This window comes from Astyanax mexicanus, chromosome 18, assembly GCF_023375975.1.
Source record: "Astyanax mexicanus isolate ESR-SI-001 chromosome 18, AstMex3_surface, whole genome shotgun sequence".
NCBI lineage: Eukaryota > Metazoa > Chordata > Actinopteri > Characiformes > Acestrorhamphidae > Astyanax > Astyanax mexicanus.
In genome coordinates this window covers 33,852,243-33,874,450 of record NC_064425.1, presented here as the reverse complement: position 1 = coordinate 33,874,450, position 22,208 = coordinate 33,852,243, and the positions used below count along the sequence as shown (strand labels likewise).

At 37.0% G+C, this 22,208-nt stretch overlaps 1 protein-coding gene and 2 long non-coding RNA genes across 13 annotated transcripts; all 3 read left to right on the top strand.

Moving 5' to 3' along the window:
• The first annotated feature begins 1,030 nt into the window (after positions 1-1,030).
• On the top strand, positions 1,031-12,998 carry LOC125782687 (uncharacterized). The gene is made up of 4 exons (XM_049467450.1): positions 1,031-2,391; positions 2,465-2,542; positions 7,308-7,355; positions 12,757-12,998. Exons 1-4 carry the CDS (start codon positions 1,191-1,193, stop codon positions 12,996-12,998), a joined length of 1,569 nt encoding a protein of 522 aa, XP_049323407.1. The 5' UTR covers positions 1,031-1,190.
• Positions 12,999-13,020: 22 nt separating this feature from the next.
• Positions 13,021-15,128, top strand: LOC111190367 (uncharacterized). 11 transcript variants are annotated; one of them, XR_007425403.1, is made up of 6 exons: positions 13,021-13,454; positions 13,511-13,626; positions 13,859-13,978; positions 14,065-14,270; positions 14,481-14,630; positions 14,691-15,128. It is a non-coding gene; the product is annotated as an uncharacterized LOC111190367 (long non-coding RNA). The 11 variants fall into 11 exon arrangements; XR_007425401.1 differs by having other exon boundaries at positions 13,511-13,656; XR_007425407.1 differs by lacking the exon at positions 14,065-14,270 and adding an exon at positions 14,331-14,390 and having other exon boundaries at positions 13,511-13,712; positions 13,803-13,918.
• A 3,950-nt stretch (positions 15,129-19,078) lies between these two features.
• Positions 19,079-20,923, top strand: LOC111194208 (uncharacterized). Its single transcript, XR_002650992.2, has 3 exons — positions 19,079-19,520; positions 20,205-20,279; positions 20,522-20,923. It is a non-coding gene; the product is annotated as an uncharacterized LOC111194208 (long non-coding RNA).
• The last annotated feature ends 1,285 nt before the right edge of the window (positions 20,924-22,208 follow it).

The window sequence follows — 22,208 nt, the reverse complement described above, 5'->3', positions numbered from 1 at the left end:
AGAACACTGCAGAGGACTTACAGAGGAAAGTAGAAGCATAATTGCATCCTCTGACCTTACAAATGGTCCAACTTTATTGAAAATCGTTATCTTATTTGTCCTTTTTGACCAGTCGCGTTTCCAAACTTGTTTATATTTGTATGTTAACGCTTGTTTGGTCAGTTGTCAAATGTTAACTAGTTATTTACACGTCACTTGTACGTCTTTTAATTAAGGGATTTGTCAAGTCATATTATCTAACACAAGGTGGTTTAGTGTTGCTTAGTCATCTGAAGTAATTACCTTTTTTTATATAGTAAGCAGTGGTGTATGGCATAGAGCATGCCTTAAGAAGTCTGAAGGCTCAAGGCTATCCTGTGTAAGTTTACTGGAACAAATTACCTCAAACAAATGATACTCCTCGGATGTAAACACTGTACTTATAGTATGATTTTTCTTTTATGTTTCATATATAGGACATCAATTTATCTGAGGAGGAGTGTAGTGTAGAAGACAGTTATTCATCAGGAGAAGAGTACATTCCAGATTCTGCATCTGAAAGCTTGGACTCTGAATATGACATTGACTCTGACAAAAATCAAGAAAAAACAAGAAGAGAAGATGGGCAGATCCTTTTAGAGACATCAAGATTGGATATTTCAGAGGATGTTCAGATTAACCGTTCCATTGGAGATGTTCAAAACAGCAATGAGACTACAGTAACAGAAGAAAAATTGGAAAGCTGCGTAGGAACAACTGAGAAAAATTATTGTTTTGTGTGTGGAAAGCCTCAAACTAAAATTACACGACATTTCAAAATACATGAAAAAGAATGTCTAAAAATTGCTCAAGCTCTTAGCCTCCCCAGTGGATCCAAAACCAGAAAAATACTGTTGGAAAAATTTAGAAATGAGGGAAATTTTAAGCACAATGCAGAAGTACAAAAGACTGGAATAGGTTGTCTGAAAGTAAAAAGGATCCCAAAAACTAGCAACAGAAAAGAAACATTTGACTACTGTTTGTACTGTAAAGGAATGTTCGCGAAGAAAGAACTGTGGAGACATGCACGGAGATGCCCTTTAAAATCTATAGCCCACAGAGAGAGCTCACATGATGCATTTAAAGACAGAAGAAAAGTTTTGGGTGTGGCAACCTCTCAATCAACCCTGTCCCAACCCATATCTGATGGTGTGTGGAAGATATTGTCGAAAATGCATCAGGATGATGTGTCACTTGCAGTGAGAAATGACCATTACATACTGCAACTTGCTCAGTCATTATTTAATAAACATGGCCATGACCCATCTAAACATGAATACATTCGCCAAAAAATAAGAGAACTTGGTCGATTAATTGTCACCCTTCATAATACTACGAACATTCATAACCTGGAAGAAGCCATACAGCCCCGGAACTTCATCACACTCACCAATGCAGTAAAGGATGTAGCAGGATTTGATGGTGAAAACAACAGCTACAAGTCTCCAAGCCTTGCTTTAAAAATTGGTCATTCTCTGAGAAAGGTCAGTGACCTCATACAGTGTCGAGCACTCATGACGGATGATCAGGAGGGCATCAGATCTGTCGAAATGTTCCAAAAACTGTATGAAGCCAAATGGTCAGAGTTCGTCTCCCATTCTGCTTTGTCAAATCTAAGTGAAGCAAAATACAATAAAGCTTCCTCTCTGCCACTAACTAGAGACATACAAAAGCTCCATCAATTCTTAGATCAGGAGGCAGAATCAGCACTGAAGGTTCTAAAAGGGACATCATGTGCTACAAATTATGCTAAACTGTCTAGATTGACTCTTTGTCAAGTCATTCTTTTTAACAGGAGACGGGCAGGCGAAGTGTCAAAGATGACTGTTAAAAATTACCAGGACCGCAAGACTTCAAAGTTAAGTGATGTGAACTTTGGCCTGTCTGAGATGGAAAAAAAACTTTCTGAGCATTTTGCCAGAGTTGAGTTAAGAGGCAAAAGAGATCGAAAGGTTGCTGTTCTTCTCACTCCCAAAATGACCACTGCCCTTTCACTTCTTGTAAGCAAAAGACAGGAATGTGGTGTGGAGGACTCAAACACCTACCTTTTTGGAATTCCTCGATGTCAGAGCCACTACAGGGGTCAAGACTGCCTTAGATCCTATGCAGATTTGTGCGGTGCAGAAAACCCAGCATACTTGAGGTCTACAAACCTAAGAAAACATGTTGCTACGATCAGCCAGGTGATGAACCTAAAAGATAATGAGTTGGACCAACTTGCTGATTTTCTTGGGCATGATATACGAGTGCACAGGGAATTTTATCGCCTGCCAGAGTCCACAATTCAGGTGGCAAAAATTTCTAAACTGCTTTTGGCTATGGAAAAGGGAAGTCTGTCCAACATCCAGGGAAAGTCCCTTGACCAGATTGATGGTGTGTATTATTGCAAAGGTGATCCACATATGATCTGAAATGACAAATGTACTTAAGTTTATTTGTATTTCAGATGAAGTGGATATGAGCAATGCCAGCAAGGAAGGAGTTGAGGCAGACATTTTTACCACTTGGCAAACTGAGGGAGAAGGTAAGTGTCTTTCTGCTACTTAATGTGATTTTTAACTATGGGTTTTTAACTATGGGTTACATTACAGTATTACCACCTCTAATGGCATTTTAGACATCACTTTGTTGTGACTGTATAGCAGGGGCACTGGGCACTAGTCCAGGGTATCTGCCATCATGAAAATATCAGATTCATCACACTTGGCTCTAATAATAAGATGCCTCTGAAGGCTTTAGGCTTGGAACTTAGTAGAGTGGTAGATCTCCAGGGCCGGGCATCCCTGTTCTGTTAATGCATTTACATTTTTTAAGTTCTACTAGGGGTGGGCGATATGGCCTTCAAATATTGTCACAATATTTTATGATATGTTTGCGATAACGATATTCAATAACGATATATAAACAATAATGTTTTTTTTTTTCCCAAAAATTGTTTTGCAGGCAACTGTTTAACTGTAACTGTAAAACAGGGTTCAGTGCTAAAACTCAATATGCACATAGGGGTGGGCGATATAATATCGTTTACGATAATACAGGTGTTGTACCGAAATCTGACTCCCCCACAGAATCTGACTCCCCTTCGCGTGCAGGCCTGCTAACATTCAGCCCGATTTAAACCAAACATTTTTTAATAAGTAGAGCTTTAACTGAACTTTTTACAAAAAAAGAAAACATTTGGGTGGTTTGAATGAGCGAAATCAGTTCAGAATGATGTTAATTAACATTGCAACACTGAAGACGCATAGACCTATTATTTAAGAAAAATGTTTTAAGAACAGATCTCTGAAAGATTAAAATGCCAACAATGCGAACAACAGGCCTGAACATTAGTAAAATAGGCTACAAGTATGCTGTCTGAATGACTTTCCTCTAATCTAATATAATTTAACATGGTTTAAGAATATAAAATACTTTCTAAACAAACAAACTTTTTTATATTGAGCTTTGCCTACATCCAAAAACACACACAAAAACAGTAATACGGCTATACACTGCACAATCATTAAACCATAATAGATCAAGAACAATATCATAATTTACAATTACTTTCGTGTTCTCTAATATTATTAACAATGTTTAAGAATATAAAATACTGTCTGAACAACAAATCTTTTTTATTTTAAGCGCAAAAACACAAACCGCAATAAGGCTATGCACTGTACAATCATTAAACCGCAAAAGACCAACAATTTGCAAAAAGAAAAATAAAATCGGATATATATTTTTGTTACATAGTAAAGGCATATCAAACTATCAAACAACATGTATTCTACTTAAAACTTCAAATATATTGCACATATTGCACAGTGCAGTGCACACTGCGCAGGTCAGAGCTGTGTGATAACATTCTAATGTGTTCAACTTAAAAAAAAAAACAGTTTGATTTGTTACTTTGCTATATTGCGATTATCACGCCATAACTTTATATAAAATCTAAAAAGCATTAAAAAAACTGACATCACAGACCAATTTCTTGAGCCCGACCCGGCCGAGGAAAGTGGTGGGAAATATCTGCCCAACCAGGTGTACTGGGCCGAAATCCGACTCCCCTTTGTGTGCAAGCATGTCATGTAAACGTGGGCGCTAGAGGTTACGCACGTGCTGTGGGTTATTTTTGTGTGTAAATAAATGACACTTTATCTTTATATTTCACTCAGAACACAGTAAGATATAAAGACTCTTGCAGTGCTGGTTGAGTTTAGTTGTAAGGAAACAAAGAAGGTTGTTGCAGTACTAAATAACCCGTAGGACTGAATGCCTTTCAGCCATAATGATCGATATTACAAGAACATGATACACACAGTGCTGGGGCTCTGGGGTGTCCAAACTTTTGACCCATGTCTCCATTACACACAGTACTGGGCTCTGGGGTGTCCAAACTTTTGACCCGTGGCTCCATTACACACAGTGCTGGGGCTCTGGGGTGTCCAAACTTTTGACCCGTGGCTCCATTACACAGTACTGGGGCTCTGGGGTGTCCAAACTTTTGACCCATGGCTCCATTACACACAGTACTGGGGGGGGCCGGGGTGTCCAAACTTTTGACCTAATGCTGTTTTATCCCATAGCTGCTCCATACACTCACAGTACTGGAGTTCTAGCTACCTGTCCTTCGATCTAGCTGCCGTCCTCCGATTGGCCCCATTCATTCCTACGTCGTCAAATCCGTACGTCGTAACTTTTCGTAACGCATATTTTCGGAAAGAGCTCAATAAGTTCTACAGGTCCTCAATTGGTTTCATCTTCGTATCTCAAAAATTGCGACGTCCACGGGCGTGCAAAGTTCTGCCCATTCATTTTCAATGCGCGAAAAAACGCGTACTTACGAAGTTTTTACGAAAAACGTAATTCCGATCGGAAAGCTGTATACAAGCCCACCATTCCCGATAAGGATGGTATCTGCTATGGTGTTGCTAAGTGGTTGCTAGGTGGTTGCTAAGGTGTTGCCAGGCGGTTGCTAAGGTGTTGCTATGGTATCCGGGGTGGTTGCTAAGGTGTTGCTAGGTGGTTGCTAGGTGGTTGCTAGGGTGTTGCTAGGTGAAGAAGAAGAAGAATAAGACTTAAGAAGATCAGTACTGTGATTGCATTACTGTAATCACACTAATAATAATAAGAAGAAGAATAAGACTTAAGAAGAACAATACTGTGATTGCATACTGCAATCACACTAATAAGAAGAAGACTTAAGAAGAACAATACTGTGATTGCATTACTGCAATCACACTAATAATAATAATAAGAAGAAGAATAAGACTTAAGAAGAACAGTACTGTGATTGCATTACAGCAATCACACTAATAATAATAATAATAAGAAGAAGAATAAGACTTAAGAAGAACAGTACTGTGATTGCATACTGCAATCACACTAATAAGACTTAAGAAGAACAGTACTGTGATTGCATACTGCAATCACACTAATAAGAAGAAGAAGAATAAGACTTAAGAAGAACAGTACTGTGATTGCATACTGCAATCACACTAATAAAACTTAAGAAGAACAGTACTGTGATTGCATACTGCAATCACACTAATAATAATAATAATAATAATAAGAAGAAGAAGAAGAAGAAGAAGAAGACTTAAGAAGATCAGTACTGTGATTGCATTACTGCAATCACACTAATAATAATAATAAGAAGAAGAATAAGACTTAAGAAGAACAGTACTGTGATTGCATTACTGCAATCACACTAATAAGACTTAAGAAGAACAATACTGTGATTGCATTACTGCAATCACACTAATAAGACTTAAGAAGAACAGTACTGTGATTGCATTACTGCAATCACACTAATAAGACTTAAGAAGAATAAGACTTAAGAAGAACAATACTGTGATTGCATTACTGCAATCACACTAAAAAGATATAACACTGAGTGCTAGATAAAGGTAACGCTTAAACTCTCGCTCAGCGGTGCTCCAAACCGCGATAGTAGGCGGTGCTCCGAGCTGCGAAAGTCAGCCTTGGACCATCGCCAACTCCCTGTTCGGAGCACCGCAGAACCATTTCTTTCAGCTAAACTCTTACCTCAGACTTGGTGATTGGGGGCTTGGCCAGTTTCACCACGCTGAAGCTCCAGAGTCGCTCTGTGTCCTAAAATACAACGCGAGCGGCACCCGCTCTGACCGGTGTTGTGTCGAGTTGTTACCCTGTCAGAAGGACCCCTTTAAGAAGACACGGTTTTCTGTACCAAACATTTCCTTGTACTGTGTAAGGTAATAAAATGTAAATAGGTCTAGTAATCATGATTATAGAGGACATTGTTTAATTTAAGATGCCTGAAGACAGTCAGTGGAAAATGACACCATCAATTTATTCTAAATAGGGACACAAGAACTTATGATTTTTTTTTTTAATGCAGTCTGATTCAGGACAAATAAGCCTATAATAAACAGAGCAATGTAAAAGAAATTATACTGTTTTCAGCAAATAGCACCACATTGTACACCAGGAACATTTGAGTACTTTCATATAGTTCTGCCATTAATATCCAATGTCTAAACTAAAATTATTGCTACTGGGAAATACAAGATACATGACATTTATTGTGAGATAATTTAGGACACAAACTTATAATATATGGGGCAATAAAACAAACTATAGCAAGTTTTATGTAATCTAAATCATTAAAAAAATGGGGCATTATCACCTAAAACAGTTCTTTCAGCTGTTGGCACCACGTTTTACACTAGGCTAATACACAAAATCTGTGGAATTCTGATATTTTTACTAATGTCTGTACTAAAACAATTACTGCTGGGACATGTAGCATTCGGTTGGAATGATTCTAATGTGATATGAATCAGGATACATAGATCTATTATAAATGGGGCATTAGGACAAAGTATGCTTCATTCAGCCTTTGGCACCACGTTTTACACTAGGCTAATACACAAAATCAGTGGAATTCTCAACATTTTTTGACAGACTGGTGAACCATACATTTACCTCTTAGAGACTCTGCTTCTCTAAAATGATATTTTTATTCCCAATCGTGATTTAGTTGCAAACTAACTAATTAGTTCTGTTAGTAACACCAGCTTTTTTTAAGATGTGTTACACCATCAAGATTTAAATGAGTTAATTAAATGGTAAAATGTCTGTTTTAAATCTTTCTTTCCCCCCCTGATCATTATTTTAAATAAGTTCCGCCTAAGAATCATGTGCTTCTGGACTAAATGAAATTGCACTGATTGCACCAACATTTATCTAGTCCGTTTTTGATTTTTTTTCCCCCTATGCGTGTGCTAAGTCTGCTAAATCTTATGTAACATTTCTCTTAGGTGGAAACATTGGTGCAGGCAGCAGTGTGGCTTCTTCTGGAAATACTGGTATGATTTTCCTTTATTTCTATTGTAAATAAATGATATATAGAATACAAAAATTGGCATTTACATATTGTCATTCCATCTGAGTACAAGTACACAGTGGAGCAAAATTACAGTGAAATATGGAACAGTCTGTACAATACAGACATACATAAACATACAGTACAAACATACAAAATCATTAAGCGATGAAAAAAAAGTATGTAAGTTTACCCGCTGACAAAGATATAAACTGTCTATAATTTTAAGGGCAGTTTTATTTTATATAATACAGTGGCTTGCAAAAGTATTTGGCCCTCTTGAACTTTTCAAACTTTGACCACATTTCAGGCTTCATACATAAAGATATGAAATTGTATTTATTTTTGTGAATAATTAAGAAGTGTGACGCAATCGTGAAGTTAAACTAAATTTATTGGATATTTTAAACTTTATTTTTTTTTTTTTTTATAAAAAACTGAATAGTGGGGTGTGCAATAGGGCTGCAGCTATCGATTCTTTTTGTAATCGGGTACTCTACTGAAAAATCGATTCGATTAATCGAGTAATCGGATAAAAGTTTTTTTTTGTTAAAGAGCAATTAAAAAGGCATTTTACTCAGTAATGAATGACCAATTGGTTTCCTTTTTTAGATGTTATATTTTTAAATTCACAACATATATTTCCAAATTGCAAATACAAATAAATAAAACACAATAAATAAATAAATTTAATTACATTACTTTCACATTTGGATTTCTTGTAAATATCAAATATAGGGTATAAATCAATAAAAAAGGCATAAACATCGTCTTTGTGTTGTGCATCTTAGCTTCTGAGACGTTGTTAGTTCTGCCAGTGTTGGATCAGTGTGCTGCATTCTTTTACCACCAAGCCGCTTCTCCAAAATATATCAGGACCTGTGCAATAATTGTGACACACAAGTATTACAAATGTTGCTTTTTTCTTTATTTATATGTTGGACTATTTGGGTCTAATTACATCACTAAGACTAATAACTCTAATAATAAATTCATGGGCGTGCATTTATGAACACTAAGATTGACACCTATCGCACTGGGGCACATTAGACACTAGTGGTAATCAATATTTTACCCAATAAATAAGAGACACACTTCCTTATATGAACAACACAGTGTTCATACTTTTTTGTCTCACCGGCCAAATGTACTCTTAGATGAAGAAATCAAGCATTTAGTTTCCAGCCAAAGTAACTTCAGTTTAGCTAACTTTTAACATTTTTATTTTTTATATTCTGAACTCCACAGCGCTGTTTTTACTGTTTACATAAAGCATGTATGAACTTGTCTCTGTTCTAATAAACTAACCACACATTATAGACAGTGCTTCTATTAATTCACACTCCAAAGCGCTGTCTTTTTTTTATTAATTCACGTTAATGTCAATCTCATTGATTTATTATAAGTTATATTTACCTGCTCTCTCGGCGTCCTCGCGTCTCGGGTGTCCTCGGCTCAGATGGTGCAGCATTAAAACGCGCTGTTTTGGCACTGCACCGAGTACAGGTCACAGTTCGAACATAAAATGCATTTATTCCTTTAAAATCGCTGTTTTCTCTCGCCATATCCATTTTGCCGCTGCTCAAACCTCCGTCTCCTTGTTCACGGGCAGGGTGACGTAACGCTGAGCGCGTTGTCAAAATAAAAGTCGCGAAAATACTGCGCGCTGAGTTTATTAATTAAATAAACGATTACTCGAGGCACAGAAAATTAATCAATCAATTTTGTGAATCGAGTTACTCAATTTACTCGAGTAATCGTTTCACCCCTAGTGTGGAATATTATTCAGCCCCTTTGCTGTCAGTGCAGCAAACTCACTCCAGAAGTTCAGTGAGGATCTCTGAATGATTCAGTGTTGACCTAAATGACTGATGATGATAAATAGAATCCACCTGTGTGTAATCAGGTCTCCGTGTAAATGCCTCAGTGTTCTGTTTAAAGTGCAGAGAGCATCGTGAAGACCAAGGAACACATCAGGCAGGTCCGAGATACTGTTCTGGAGAAGTTTAAAGCTGGATTTGGATACTAAAAGATTCCCCAACCTTTAAACATCTCAAGGAGCACTGTGCAAGCGATCATATTGAAATGGAAGGAGTATCAGACCACTGCAAATCTTCCAAGACCCGGCCGTCCCTCTAAACTTTCAGCTCAAACAAGAAGACTTAGAGGTGCAGCCAAGAGGCCCATGATCACTCTGGATGAACTGCAGAGATCTACAGCTGAGGTGGGAGACTCTGTCTATAGGACAACAATCAGTGGTACACTGCACAAATCTGGCCTTTATGGAAGAGTGGCAAGAAGAAAACCACTGTTGAAAGAAAGACATAGGAAGTGCCGTTTGTGCAGCAAATATGTGGAAGAAGGTTCTGTGTTCAGATGAGACCAAAGTTGAAAGTGCTATGTGTGACAGAAAAGTAACACTGCTCATCTCCCTGAACACACCATCCCCAAAGTGATCCCCATGGTGGTGGCAGCATCATGGTTTGGGTTTGCTTTTCCTTCAGCAGGGACCGGTAAGATGGTTTGGGCAGTCCTGGCGGAAAACCTGTTGGAGTCTGTAAAAGACCTGAGACTGGGACGGAGATTTATCTTCCATCAAGACAATGATCCAAAACATAAAGCAAAATCTAATTTGGAATGGTAAAAAAATAATCGTATACTGGTGTTGGAATGGCCTTTGTAGCGCCACCTTTTGCTGTGATTACAGCTGCAAGTCACTGGGGGTAGGTCTCTATCCGTTTTGCACATCGAAAGAGAAATTTTTGCACATTCTTCCTTACAAAACAGCTGGAGCTCAGTGAGGTTGGATGGAGAGCGTTTTTGAACAGCAGTTTTCAGCTCTCGATTGAATTCGGGTCTAGACTTTGACTTGGCCTATTAACGCAGGGGGGCTGAATAATTTTGCATGCCCAATTTTTCAGGTTTTTATTTCTAAAAAAAAAAAAAAGTTTTAAAAATCCAATAAATGTTGATTCTTCCCCCCCCCAAAAAAGACAATTTCATATCTTTATGTTTGAAGCCTGAAATGTGGCAAAAGGTTAAAAAGTTCAAGGGGGCTGAATACTTTTGCTAGGCACTTGTATATACATTTACAGAGAGAAAAATATAGGAGTTCTGGCTCCTACAGGCCAGTTAGATGCTCCTAATCAACTCGTTACCTGCATTAAAGACATCTGTCTTAAATTGCCACCTGTATAAAAGACTCCTGTCCACAGACCCAATTAATCAGTCAGACTCTAACCTCTACAACATTGGGCAAGACAAAAGAGCTTTCTAAGGATGTCAGGGACGAGATCATAGACCTGCACAAGGCTGGAATGCTACAGAACCACAAGGAAGACACTGGGTGAAAAGGAGAAAACTGTTGGTGCAATATAAAAAAAATGGAAGAAATACAAATTGACTGTCAATCAACATCAATCTGGGGCTCCATGCTAAATCTCATCCCGTGGGGTATCCTTGATCATGAAGAAGGTGAGAGATCAGCCTTAAACTACACGGGGAACTTGTTAATGATCTTCAAGATCTCCAAGAAAAACATTGGTAACATATTAAGGTCATGGAGTGGCCTAACTTATGCGGGAGCTGAAGGTCCAAGTTGCCAAGCAACAGCTTCAAAATCATAATGATTTCGAGATGATCTGCGAAGAGGAGTGGACCAAATTCTTCCTGACATGTGCGCAAACCTCATCAACTACAAAAAACGTCTGACTGCTGTGCTTGCCAAAAAGTTTCAAGTCTTGTTTGCTAGAGGGATCAATTACTTATTTCTCGCTGCAAAATGCATATTAATTGATGTATTTTATATGATGTGATTTTCTGGATTTTATGTTGGGTATTCTATCTCACTGTACAAATTAACCTACCCTTAAAATTATAGACTGTTCATGTCTTTGTCAGTGGTCAAACTTACAAAATCAGCAATCGAAAATATTGTGAATATTTTTATCTTAATTACGTTTATTCAATTAATACATTTTGGCCCTATATTATTAAATAGTTATTGAGAAATTTATAAACACAATTGCACAGAGATAATAACTTTGACACGCAGATCATACGTCACAGTATATCTTGATTTGGTTTATATAAAACACAGACAGTCCTCATGCTATGGAGGACCAAAAATGACATAAGTATAAATAAATAAATGCACATATAAATGTAGAAATAAATAAATATATAAATAAATAAATGTTGAAATAAATAAATAAATAAATATATATATGAATAAATAAATAAATGCATAAATAATTTTATAGGTAAATAAATACATTTCTTATTAATTATGTATTTATTTATTCATTTATATGTGCATTTATTTATTCATTCATTTATTCATTTATTTATTTATTTCTACATTTATTTATTCATCTATTTAATTCCACATTTCTTTATTTATTTATTTATTTCTACATTTATTTATTTATTTCCACATTTCTTCATTTATTTATTTCTGCATTTGTATGGTAATTAGGTAGGCGGTCCTATCCTCGCTCTATAGCAGGATTGGTTGTTTGCTCGCTCGCCGGTGTTACGGTGAATTCAGTCCCCCTGTTCGCAGCGCAGCTGTTTCTTCGTGTCGGCGACTTTTTACTTCTGTTGTAAAATAGTGTTCATGTAATTTCATACTTTAAAGTGTAAAAAATAGTCAGAATATGTTTAAATACTCATTAAAAACAAGATTTCGCTCCCTGCAATAGACTGAGTTTAGGTGATCTAGTGGATTTAGCCGTACCGTTTATATAAAGTTACTTTATTCTGTTCAGACTCCAGTAAGTGTAGTTTGTGATTCTCTAGTCTCACCACACTCACTAAACTGGGTAAATAAAAAACAGAAATAAATGAAAAAAATGTGGAAATAAATAAATAAATGTAGAAATATATAAATAAATAAATGTTGAAAAAAAATAAATTATGAATTATTCTCGTAATATTACAACTTTATTCTTGTAAAATTAAGACTTTATTCTCGTAATATTACGACTTTATTCTCGAAGTGAACTGTTTTTTTTATTTTTTTAAGAGTGGCCCTAAAACGCCGTCATACTTTACTGCAAATTGTTAATGTTAATCTTTTCTGCATTGGGTTGAACATTTTATGGCTTAGTTTTCTCTTTTATGCTATTGTATGCTGTTTTGGTTTTTTTTCCCTGTATGTGTCCATTTGAAATCTGTTACTAGAAAATCTGTAAATTTCTTAGAACACTCTTTAGATGGAAACATTGACAAATGCTTCAGAGAAGCTAATTCTATATTTGAAAATATCAGTGATTTTATGAGTATATATTTTTTAAACATTTATTTTGCCTTATGTTGTATCCATTAACATATTTTCTTTGTGAAGTTTCATGAGATAACTAAGTTTGTTATATTTCTAACAGCGCAAAGAGGAAGAAAGACGGCTTATGTGAAGCAACCATGGAGCAGTCTGGAAACTAAGGCTGTCATGAAGCACTTTGGGCAGCACATAAAGAAAGGAAAGTTAGCTACCTTGACAGAGTGCGAAGCATGCAAAGAAGCAGAAAACCCCATTCTGGAGAAACGGACATTACAAAATATTAGAGACTTTGTGCGAAACAGGGGAATATCTCACAAGCGCCTTTTACTTTCAGTAGATAGATAAGTAAAGGTGTACTATTGTATGAATCAGTTCTGTGAGGTGTACTGCTGTATGAATCAGTTATGTGAGGTGTACTGCTGTATGAATCAGTTATGTGAGGTGTACTGCTGTATGAATCAGTTATGTGAGGTGTACTGCTGTATGAATCAGTTATGTGAGGTGTACTGCTGTATGAATCAGTTCTGTAGGGTGTACTGCTGTATGAATCAGTTATGTGAGGTGTACTGCTGTATGAATCAGTTCTGAAGGGTGTACTGCTGTATGAATCAGTTATGTGAGGTGTACTGCTGTATGAATCAGTTCTGTAGGGTGTACTGCTGTATGAATCAGTTATGTGAGGTGTACTGCTGTATGAATCAGTTCTATAGGGTGTACTGCTGTATGAATCAGTTCTGTAGGGTGTACTGCTGTATGAATCAGTTATGTGAGGTGTACTGCTGTATGAATCAGTTCTGTGAGGTGTAGTGCTGTATCAGTTCTGTGAGGTGTACTGCTGTATGAATCAGTTATGTGAGGTGTACTGCTGTATGAATCAGTTATGTGAGGTGTACTGCTGTATGAATCAGTTATGTGAGGTGTAGTGCTGTATCAGTTATGTGAGGTGTACTGCTGTATGAATCAGTTCTGTGAGGTGTACTGCTGTATGAATCAGTTATGTGAGGTGTAGTGCTGTATCAGTTATGTGAGGTGTACTGCTGTATGAATCAGTTATGTGAGGTGTAGTGCTGTATGAATCAGTTCTGTAGGGTGTACTGCTGTATGAATCAGTTCTGTAGGGTGTAGTGCTGTATGAATCAGTTATGTGAGGTGTACTGCTGTATGAATCAGTTATGTGAGGTGTAGTGCTGTATCAGTTCTGTGAGGTGTACTGCTGTATGAATCAGTTCTGTGAGGTGTACTGCTGTATGAATCAGTTCTGTGAGGTGTAGTGCTGTATGAATCAGTTCTGTGAGGTGTACTGCTGTATGAATCAGTTATGTGAGGTGTAGTGCTGTATCAGTTCTGTGAGGTGTACTGCTGTATGAATCAGTTATGTGAGGTGTAGTGCTGTATGAATCAGTTCTGTGAGGTGTACTGCTGTATGAATCAGTTCTGTGAGGTGTAGTGCTGTATGAATCAGTTCTGTGAGGTGTACTGCTGTATGAATCAGTTATGTGAGGTGTAGTGCTGTATCAGTTATGTGAGGTGTACTGCTGTATGAATCAGTTATGTGAGGTGTAGTGCTGTATGAATCAGTTATGTGAGGTGTAGTGCTGTATGAATCAGTTATGTGAGGTGTAGTGCTGTATGAATCAGTTCTGTGAAGTGTACTGCTGTATGAATCAGTTATGTGAGGTGTACTGCTGTATGAATCAGTTCTGAAGGGTGTACTGCTGTATGAATCAGTTCTGTGAGGTGTAGTGCTGTATGAATCAGTTCTGTAGGGTGTACTGCTGTATGAATCAGTTCTGTGAGGTGTACTGCTGTATGAATCAGTTATGTGAGGTGTACTGCTGTATGAATCAGTTCTGTGAGGTGTACTGCTGTATGAATCAGTTATGTGAGGTGTAGTGCTGTATGAATCAGTTATGTGAGGTGTAGTGCTGTATGAATCAGTTCTGTGAGGTGTACTGCTGTATGAATCAGTTATGTGAGGTGTAGTGCTGTATAAATCAGTTCTGAAGGGTGTACTGCTGTATGAATCAGTTCTGTGAGGTGTACTGCTGTATGAATCAGTTCTGAAGGGTGTACTGCTGTATGAATCAGTTCTGTGAGGTGTACTGCTGTATGAATCAGTTCTGTGAGGTGTAGTGCTGTATGAATCAGTTCTGTGAGGTGTACTGCTGTATGAATCAGTTATGTGAGGTGTAGTGCTGTATGAATCAGTTCTGTGAGGTGTACTGCTGTATGAATCAGTTATGTGAGGTGTACTGCTGTATGAATCAGTTCTGTGAGGTGTACTGCAAAATATTTTCTATTTCTATTTTACAAAGTAAAAATTATTTTAAATAAAAAAATAGTTCAGCAAATGTAATGTAAGATGCGAAGTTGATAAACAGTTAATTTATTTGTAAAATAAAGCATGTTTAGTTGGAGCTGGTTGATTGATTTGGTGTAGTTCAGTCACAGGAGGTACTGTGTTATTAGCGAGAGTCTGAGGGGGTCCTGTGCTATGTGTTTTACACATCATAGATAAATGAGTCTTTAACAGCAACATACCCTGAAGCTTCAGGTGAAGCAGCCACTGAATCTCTAACCTAAAGAACAGAGAAAAGCAGCATAAATCCAAACAAGGAAGATCCAGCAATGAGTACCTACCTATCACTAGGCTTCACATGTGATTAGACTGTCTGCCCAAGCCGAATTCCCACCGCTTTCAGGAAAACGGTCTATGACGCTTTTAATGATAATAATCACAATACAGCAAAGTAACAAAGCAAACCGTGATCTTTGTGATGTTGCACAGGTGATAAATGTAATGTAATTGTATGGTATTATAATTACGTAGCGCTGGTCTGTGGCCATGCTACACGCGAACTTCTCCGCAGCTCCGCACGTCATTCATATCACTGCGCCACGCAACTTGCGGGTCAAGATAACAGAAACGTTTAGGGCAGAAATCAGAAAATATATATACACACATACATACATACATACATACATAGAGGAAACTGAAACACCTGTCATTTTAGTGTGGGAGGTTTCATGGCTAAATTGGAGCAGCCTGGTGACCAATCTTCATTAATTGCACATTGCACCAGTAAGAGCTGTAAGAGTGTGAAGGTTCAATTAGCAGGGTAAGAGCACAGTTTTACTCTAAATATTGCAATGCACACAACATTATGGGAGACATACCAGAGTTCAAAAGAGGACAAATTGTTGGTCACAGATGCTCCAGCAAAATGGCACCAAGACAGCAAGTCTTTGTGATGTATCAAGAGCCACGGTATCCAGGGTACCAGAACTGTCCGTCGGGAGCTCCACAGGGTCAATCTAAAACCAGGTGTTTCAGTTTCATTGTCCAACCCCTGTATGTATATATATATATATATATATATATATATATATATATATATATATATATATGGCACAAGATCTTGAGAAATTTTAAAACAGCACAATGATTTCTTGTCAGGAGTTAAATATGTCTCTATGCGCGCGCACAAAACAATTTTAAGGCAATTTATTTACTTATTAACAGTGTACAGATCAGTATACAGATCATTTCAAGAATGTGCAAGGCATGTGGCCTACCTGATTTTCTTTGCAAACATTTACAACAAATCAAAGAACATTTTAAACACACTTTAAAATGAACACGTGTCCAAGATAAGTACTCTTCATAACTGAAATACAGAACATGGCTATTTAAATCGTAATAAACTTAATCGTAATAAAATATTTCTATTTATTTAGCTGCCTTATATTTAGAAGACAAGTAATCTCTTATACATTTTCATTTGTACTTAACTGCATTTGTTCTCTCTTGCCATCTGCTGCCTTTTTTGTCGTAGGCACTTTTTTATAGAGTGACTGAAGTTTGCTGAGTTTGTGTTTTGGATACCTTACCTAGGTGGTTTAGGTTCGTCTTGGACAGTGGGATCCAGAAGCTTTTCATATTACTCATACTCTGTCTGATGGTTTGTACGGAGATGATGGAACAGGTTAAGTTAGTTGTCGATCTATCTTTAATGTCAAGCAGTTTTTACAGAGTTTTTACATGTCACCGTGTTTAGAATAATGTCCGGCTTTTCGAGTCCAAATCGAGCTCCACACGAGTGAAGCTGATCCTCGTCCGGTAATTAAATCCAGGGTAGTAGACTGAGATGCTGGTGGTGTCTGAGCGTTTTACTCTGGCGCAGTGCATTCAGTGCTGTTTTAGCCAGCTATTCTAACGCTAGCTTTAGCATATGCTAGTATCCACTCTGTTAAACAATCCTTTGTTGTTGATCCATTTTGTAGAAGTCAGAGAATTTATAGCTCCTCTGCTACTGTACAGGACGCTGTTGGCTGGAAAGTTTTGGTTGGTTGACAGTCACTACTAGACTGAAATTTGAGGTGTTTTAAAATCTAGCAGCATTGCTATATCTGATCTACTCACAGCATGAATTTCAGTAATTTTTAGTCAGTTACTGTTTTCTTATTTGTGAAGTTTATCTGTTTTCAACAAACATTTTAACAATGAAACCTTTTAACTTAATTGAACTAGAATGCCAAATATAAAAGAAACCTAATAGCCCATACAAACTAGAGAGTTTGAAGTTGGATATCTTGATGTCTTTTCAATTAAATACAGTTATTAAATTATCATTGAACTCCTTTATTTATTTATTGCACAGGACCACAACTTTTTAATAGAAATTTGTGTATATATGAGTCTATAATATAAAAATGTCTGCTTGCACTTTATAAGTGCTCCAAAGTGACCACTGGCCAGCTTGGCTTCTGATCAGGGTCATAAATACTTTAGTGCATTTAGTTTTGGTGGCAGTGCTGAGCAAATCTGGACTTTGTTCATTGTATTGATGGTTTGCTTCCTTTCATTCAAGATAATTTGTCAGGGCTCTAGGTATTTAATATTCTGAAATCAAATGGGCCTGATTTTCTTTGCAAATTGTAACTTGTCACTGAACACTTTGGCTGGTAACTTTTTGTTTTTTACACTGGCAGCTCTGGGAGCAAGACAAGAGAGTCACCTGCAATTGTCCACTGAGCAAGTACAGCACATCACACTTTTTTGTTGTTGTTTAGACACTGCATCTCAGAACATATCCACTCCTGCAGCACTTTTGTTTTCTCCCACATCTACTGGTCTTTAAATAAGAATCGGGAAAGTTCAGGTCTGATTTAGCTGAACATCATATTAATTTCAATTGCTGCTACTATTCACAATGTTCATATTATTGTGCTCTGTTGTACTCCAGACCCTCTTATTGATTTAATGTCTCCATTTCCAGAAAATGGCTCTTCTGTTATTGAACGTTTGTGGTCTCCCCACAATCACTGCTAAACTAACCCTCCACCTTTCGGTAGTAGGCAACACTACTACCCCAAAAATAAACTAAAAGAATCTACTTTATTTTTCTTTACAATCTTATTGTTCAGGACTATGGATCTTGTTTCTCTATACACAGCAGCACAGCTTGAAATGCAAGGCAGGTCTCGATGTCTTATTTGGGCTTTTGTGGTGGGTAGATATAGCCCAATGGGTGGTTCCTCCTATTGAGTCTTGTCAGGTGTGTGTGTGGTGTTCAGGCTGTCCTTGTTATTCATGGTTGGTCTGCTAAAACAGATTATTACCAGGTATGTGTGTGGTGTTCAGGCTGTCCTTGTTATTCATGGTTGGTCTGCTAAAACAGATTATTACCAGGTATGTGTGTGGTGTTCAGGCTGTCCTTGTTATTCATGGTTGGTCTGCTAAAACAGATTATTACCAGGTATGTGTAGTGTAAAATGTACTGTCCTTTTAAACCATGTCTGACCTTATAATCAGCGTTACAGATATGTCTCTGTAAACCACCAAAAGGTCAGATACATCATATCATGAAAGAAAATGCACAGAATTGAAATTTTAAATTGGATGTATCATATCTTAAGCTTATACTATTTTTTAAAATATTTATCATGTTGCAAAGATTGAAAGAAATATGTGTCCTTTTAAACCATGTCCAGTACCGGAATTTGGAAATGACCTTGTAAACCACCAAAACCAGTATGTGTGTGTGTGTGTGTGTGTGTGTGTGTGGTTTGTTTTCATTGAAGTGATATTGGTTTCTTAGTTTTGATTGAGTTTTTGTTCTGTTCTTAGTTATTTGGTTTCCCAGTTTAGTTTTTGAGTATTTTGCATTTGCAGTGTTTGTTTTTTGTTTTGCTTTTGTTTATCTTGTTTCTTTACATTAAATTTATATACTGCAATTATGTCCGTCTTCTCACCTTCCTGCGTGACAATGATCTGTTTAATAACTATGTGAGAGGGTATCTGAATTTTATATCTAATCTTCAACAACTTACAATTTGCTATAGACAAAATATTCCACTAAAAATCTTTGGTAATACTTTATAATAACTTTCATAAATGTATTTTTAACTAATGATCAGTAGATATAAACAAAGCATTAGTTTATCAGAATTTGAATATGAGCAAATGTTTACACATGACACTTAGTTATCAGCATGGATATTTATATTTAGAAATGTTAAATTACTGGCAGTATCCAATGAGTTTATTAGTATTTACAAATATGTTAGTCACTTTTTTTTTTCCTTAAAATGTGAAAAAAAAATATTATTCATTAGTTAATGGTATATTCATGAAAGCATTATACATTATAAAATGTTACCAAATCTTTGTTCTAGGGTTTATATTATCCCTATTTTTTTAGGATCTACGTCAATGTAGTCCTATATGTCCTTCATAAAATTCGTGGCAGTTAATGAGCAGGTGCTCTATTGTTCATCACAACAGTTCTTCATGGGGCTCATCTTCGTGGTGACGTAGAAGCTCCTCTTGACGACCGCTCTGACCGCCAGTCTGCCGACACTTAAGTATCATTACATCTTTAACATTTTCAGACAGATCTTTTTTCTGTAATCTTTCTATAAAAAATGCTTTTTGAGGGGTTTGGGTGTTTATGTTGGACCATCCCATTGTATATATGTTAAATTAATGAATCGCAAATATCTTTATTTGTTACTAATATCCAGTTGCTTTTGTTTGTACAATATTTCTTTTTGTAACCTCACGGTTATTTCCCCAAATAAAATGTACACAGATCATATTCATTCTTTGTATACATTTTTCTGAGGGTGGGAAAACAGTCCCTAAAAATATTAATTTAGACAAAACAAACATTTTAATCATTTGAATTCTCTTTTTATAATTTGCTGCATTCCACTGTTTTAATTCTTATCCTTAATTTTAGTTTCCTTCAATGCCCAATTGTAATTTGCGCAATTTGTTCTTGTTATATTTATTCAATATATTCAAGGATGGGGGATTTTCTGTTCCCATCCACACCGCCTTGTTTTGTCCAAATTTATTTTTGCTCCTGCGAAGTATTGCCAACCTCCCGTAATTGCATTGTGAGTCTTTTCTTGTCTTTTTTCAGCCTGTGTAGCAATTTCTGCCTGTTTATCCAGTTCCTTCCTGATCATTTTGGCAATTTGGTTTTGTCATTTTGAACAGATAAATCTTACCCTTGTCTGTTTTCATGTCCTTTGTGTCGGTAGTGCCATTGACTCATTGCTCGGTGCATAACTCCTGTGAAGTCGTGTTGATCAGCGAGCATCTCTCCTGTGCTTCAGGTGCTGCAGTTTGCAATGAATTTGTATTATTTTTATATAATTTTTTATACTCAAGTGATTATCTTAACACAGAGCTGAGGATAAGACACCTGCTGTACCTGTTTTATTATCATGCTGTGGGTGTTTAAACAGGTTTATGTTTAGCAGATGTTATGATCATACTGTTATTTTGAAACGGTGAGCTGGAGTGAAATGAAGATGCATTGACTCACCTGTGTCTTCTTCTCCATGTCCTTTATCAGAACCTGCAGGTCCGCAGGACTGAAGATCTCCCGGGACAGAACTCAGAAGCTCAGAGAGCTCTGAGAGTGAGTTACAGCAGGAGGATGAATCAGCAAGAGCTATTTATCTGCTCCATTAATAAATACGTCAATAAACACAGTGGACAGAGTTCCAGAGCGCACAAGATCTGCCCGTCACCCACTTACACCATCCACACTCAATCACAATAGAAAAGGTTTTTTTTTGTCAGAGAAATAAAATCCCATTCACCTTTAATAATTTAATTATGCACTGTATTGTCTCTTTGGATCATCCTATAATTGTGAGCACATTTCAAACACTAAGAGAGTCCTCAAACACAGAGTCCTCAGTAACTCTGCATCTGAATGAAATCTGCATCTCCATAAAAGTAGTCAGCAGAGGGAAGCATGAAGTGCTGTAAGATTTTGTGGGAAAACAAAACTGCACTGACTTTAGACTTGATAATAAAACACAGTGGATCAACACCAGCAGATGAAATATCTCTCCAAACCATCACTGATCATCAGTAAATTTTATATTTGATTTGTAAATCAAGGGATCAGAGTCTGGAGGAAGAGTGGAGAGACACACAGTCCAAACTGCTCGAGGTCTAGTGTGAAGTTTCCATCAATCAGTGATGGTTTGGAGAGACATGTCATCTGCTGGTGTTGATCCACTGTGTTTTATTATCAAGTCTAAAGTCAGTGCAGTTTTGTTTTCCCACAAAATCTTACAGAACTTCATGCTTCCCTCTGCTACTGACAACTTTTATAGAGATGCAGATTTTATTTTCCAGCAGGACTTGGCACACTGCCCACACTGCCAAAAGGACCAATTGGTCTGGTTGAATATAATGTTCAAATTTTCTAATACACTGATTTTTGGGTTTTCATTGGCTGTAAGCCATAATCATCAACAATGAAATAAATAAACACTTAAAATAGATCACTCTGTGTGTAATACATCTATATAACATATGAGTTTCACATTTTGAACTGAATTACTGATATAAAACAACTAGTTAAAGATATTCTATTTTTAGATGGCCCGGTATATATATATATATATATATATATATATATATATATATATATATATATATATATATATATATATATATATATATACACTGCTCAAAAAAATAAAGGGAACACTCAAATAACACATCCTAGATCTGAATGAATGAAATATTCTCATTGAATACTTTGTTCTGTACAAAGTTGAATGTGCTGACAACAAAATCACACAAAAATCATCAATGGAAATCAAATTTATTAACCAATGGAGGCCTGGATTTGGAGCCACACACAAAATTAAAGTGAAAAAACACACTACAGGCTGATCCAACTTTAATGTAATGTCCTTAAAACAAGTCAAAATGAGGCTCAGTATTGTGTGTGGCCTCCACGTGCCTGTATGACCTCCCTACAACGCCTGGGCATGCTCCTGATGAGGTGGCGGATGGTCTCCTGAGGGATCTCCTCCCAGACCTGGACTAAAGCATCCGCCAACTCCTGGACAGTCTGTGGTGCAACGTGACGTTGGTGGATGGAGCGAGACATGATGTCCCAGATGTGCTCAATCGGATTCAGGTCTGGGGAACGGGCGGGCCAGTCCATAGCTTCAATGCCTTCATCTTGCAGGAACTGCTGACACACTCCAGCCACATGAGGTCTAGCATTGTCC

Bases quoted from the DNA above. Each gene is read 5' to 3' on its own strand.
- LOC125782687 (XM_049467450.1), top strand. From the start codon at position 1,191: ATGCATCAGGATGATGTGTCACTTGCAGTGAGAAATGACCATTACATA. The intron at 2,392-2,464 runs GTGTGTATTATT...TTTGTATTTCAG, and splicing joins GTCCCTTGACCAGATTGATG to ATGAAGTGGATATGAGCAAT. The intron at 7,356-12,756 runs GTATGATTTTCC...TATTTCTAACAG, and splicing joins GGCTTCTTCTGGAAATACTG to CGCAAAGAGGAAGAAAGACG.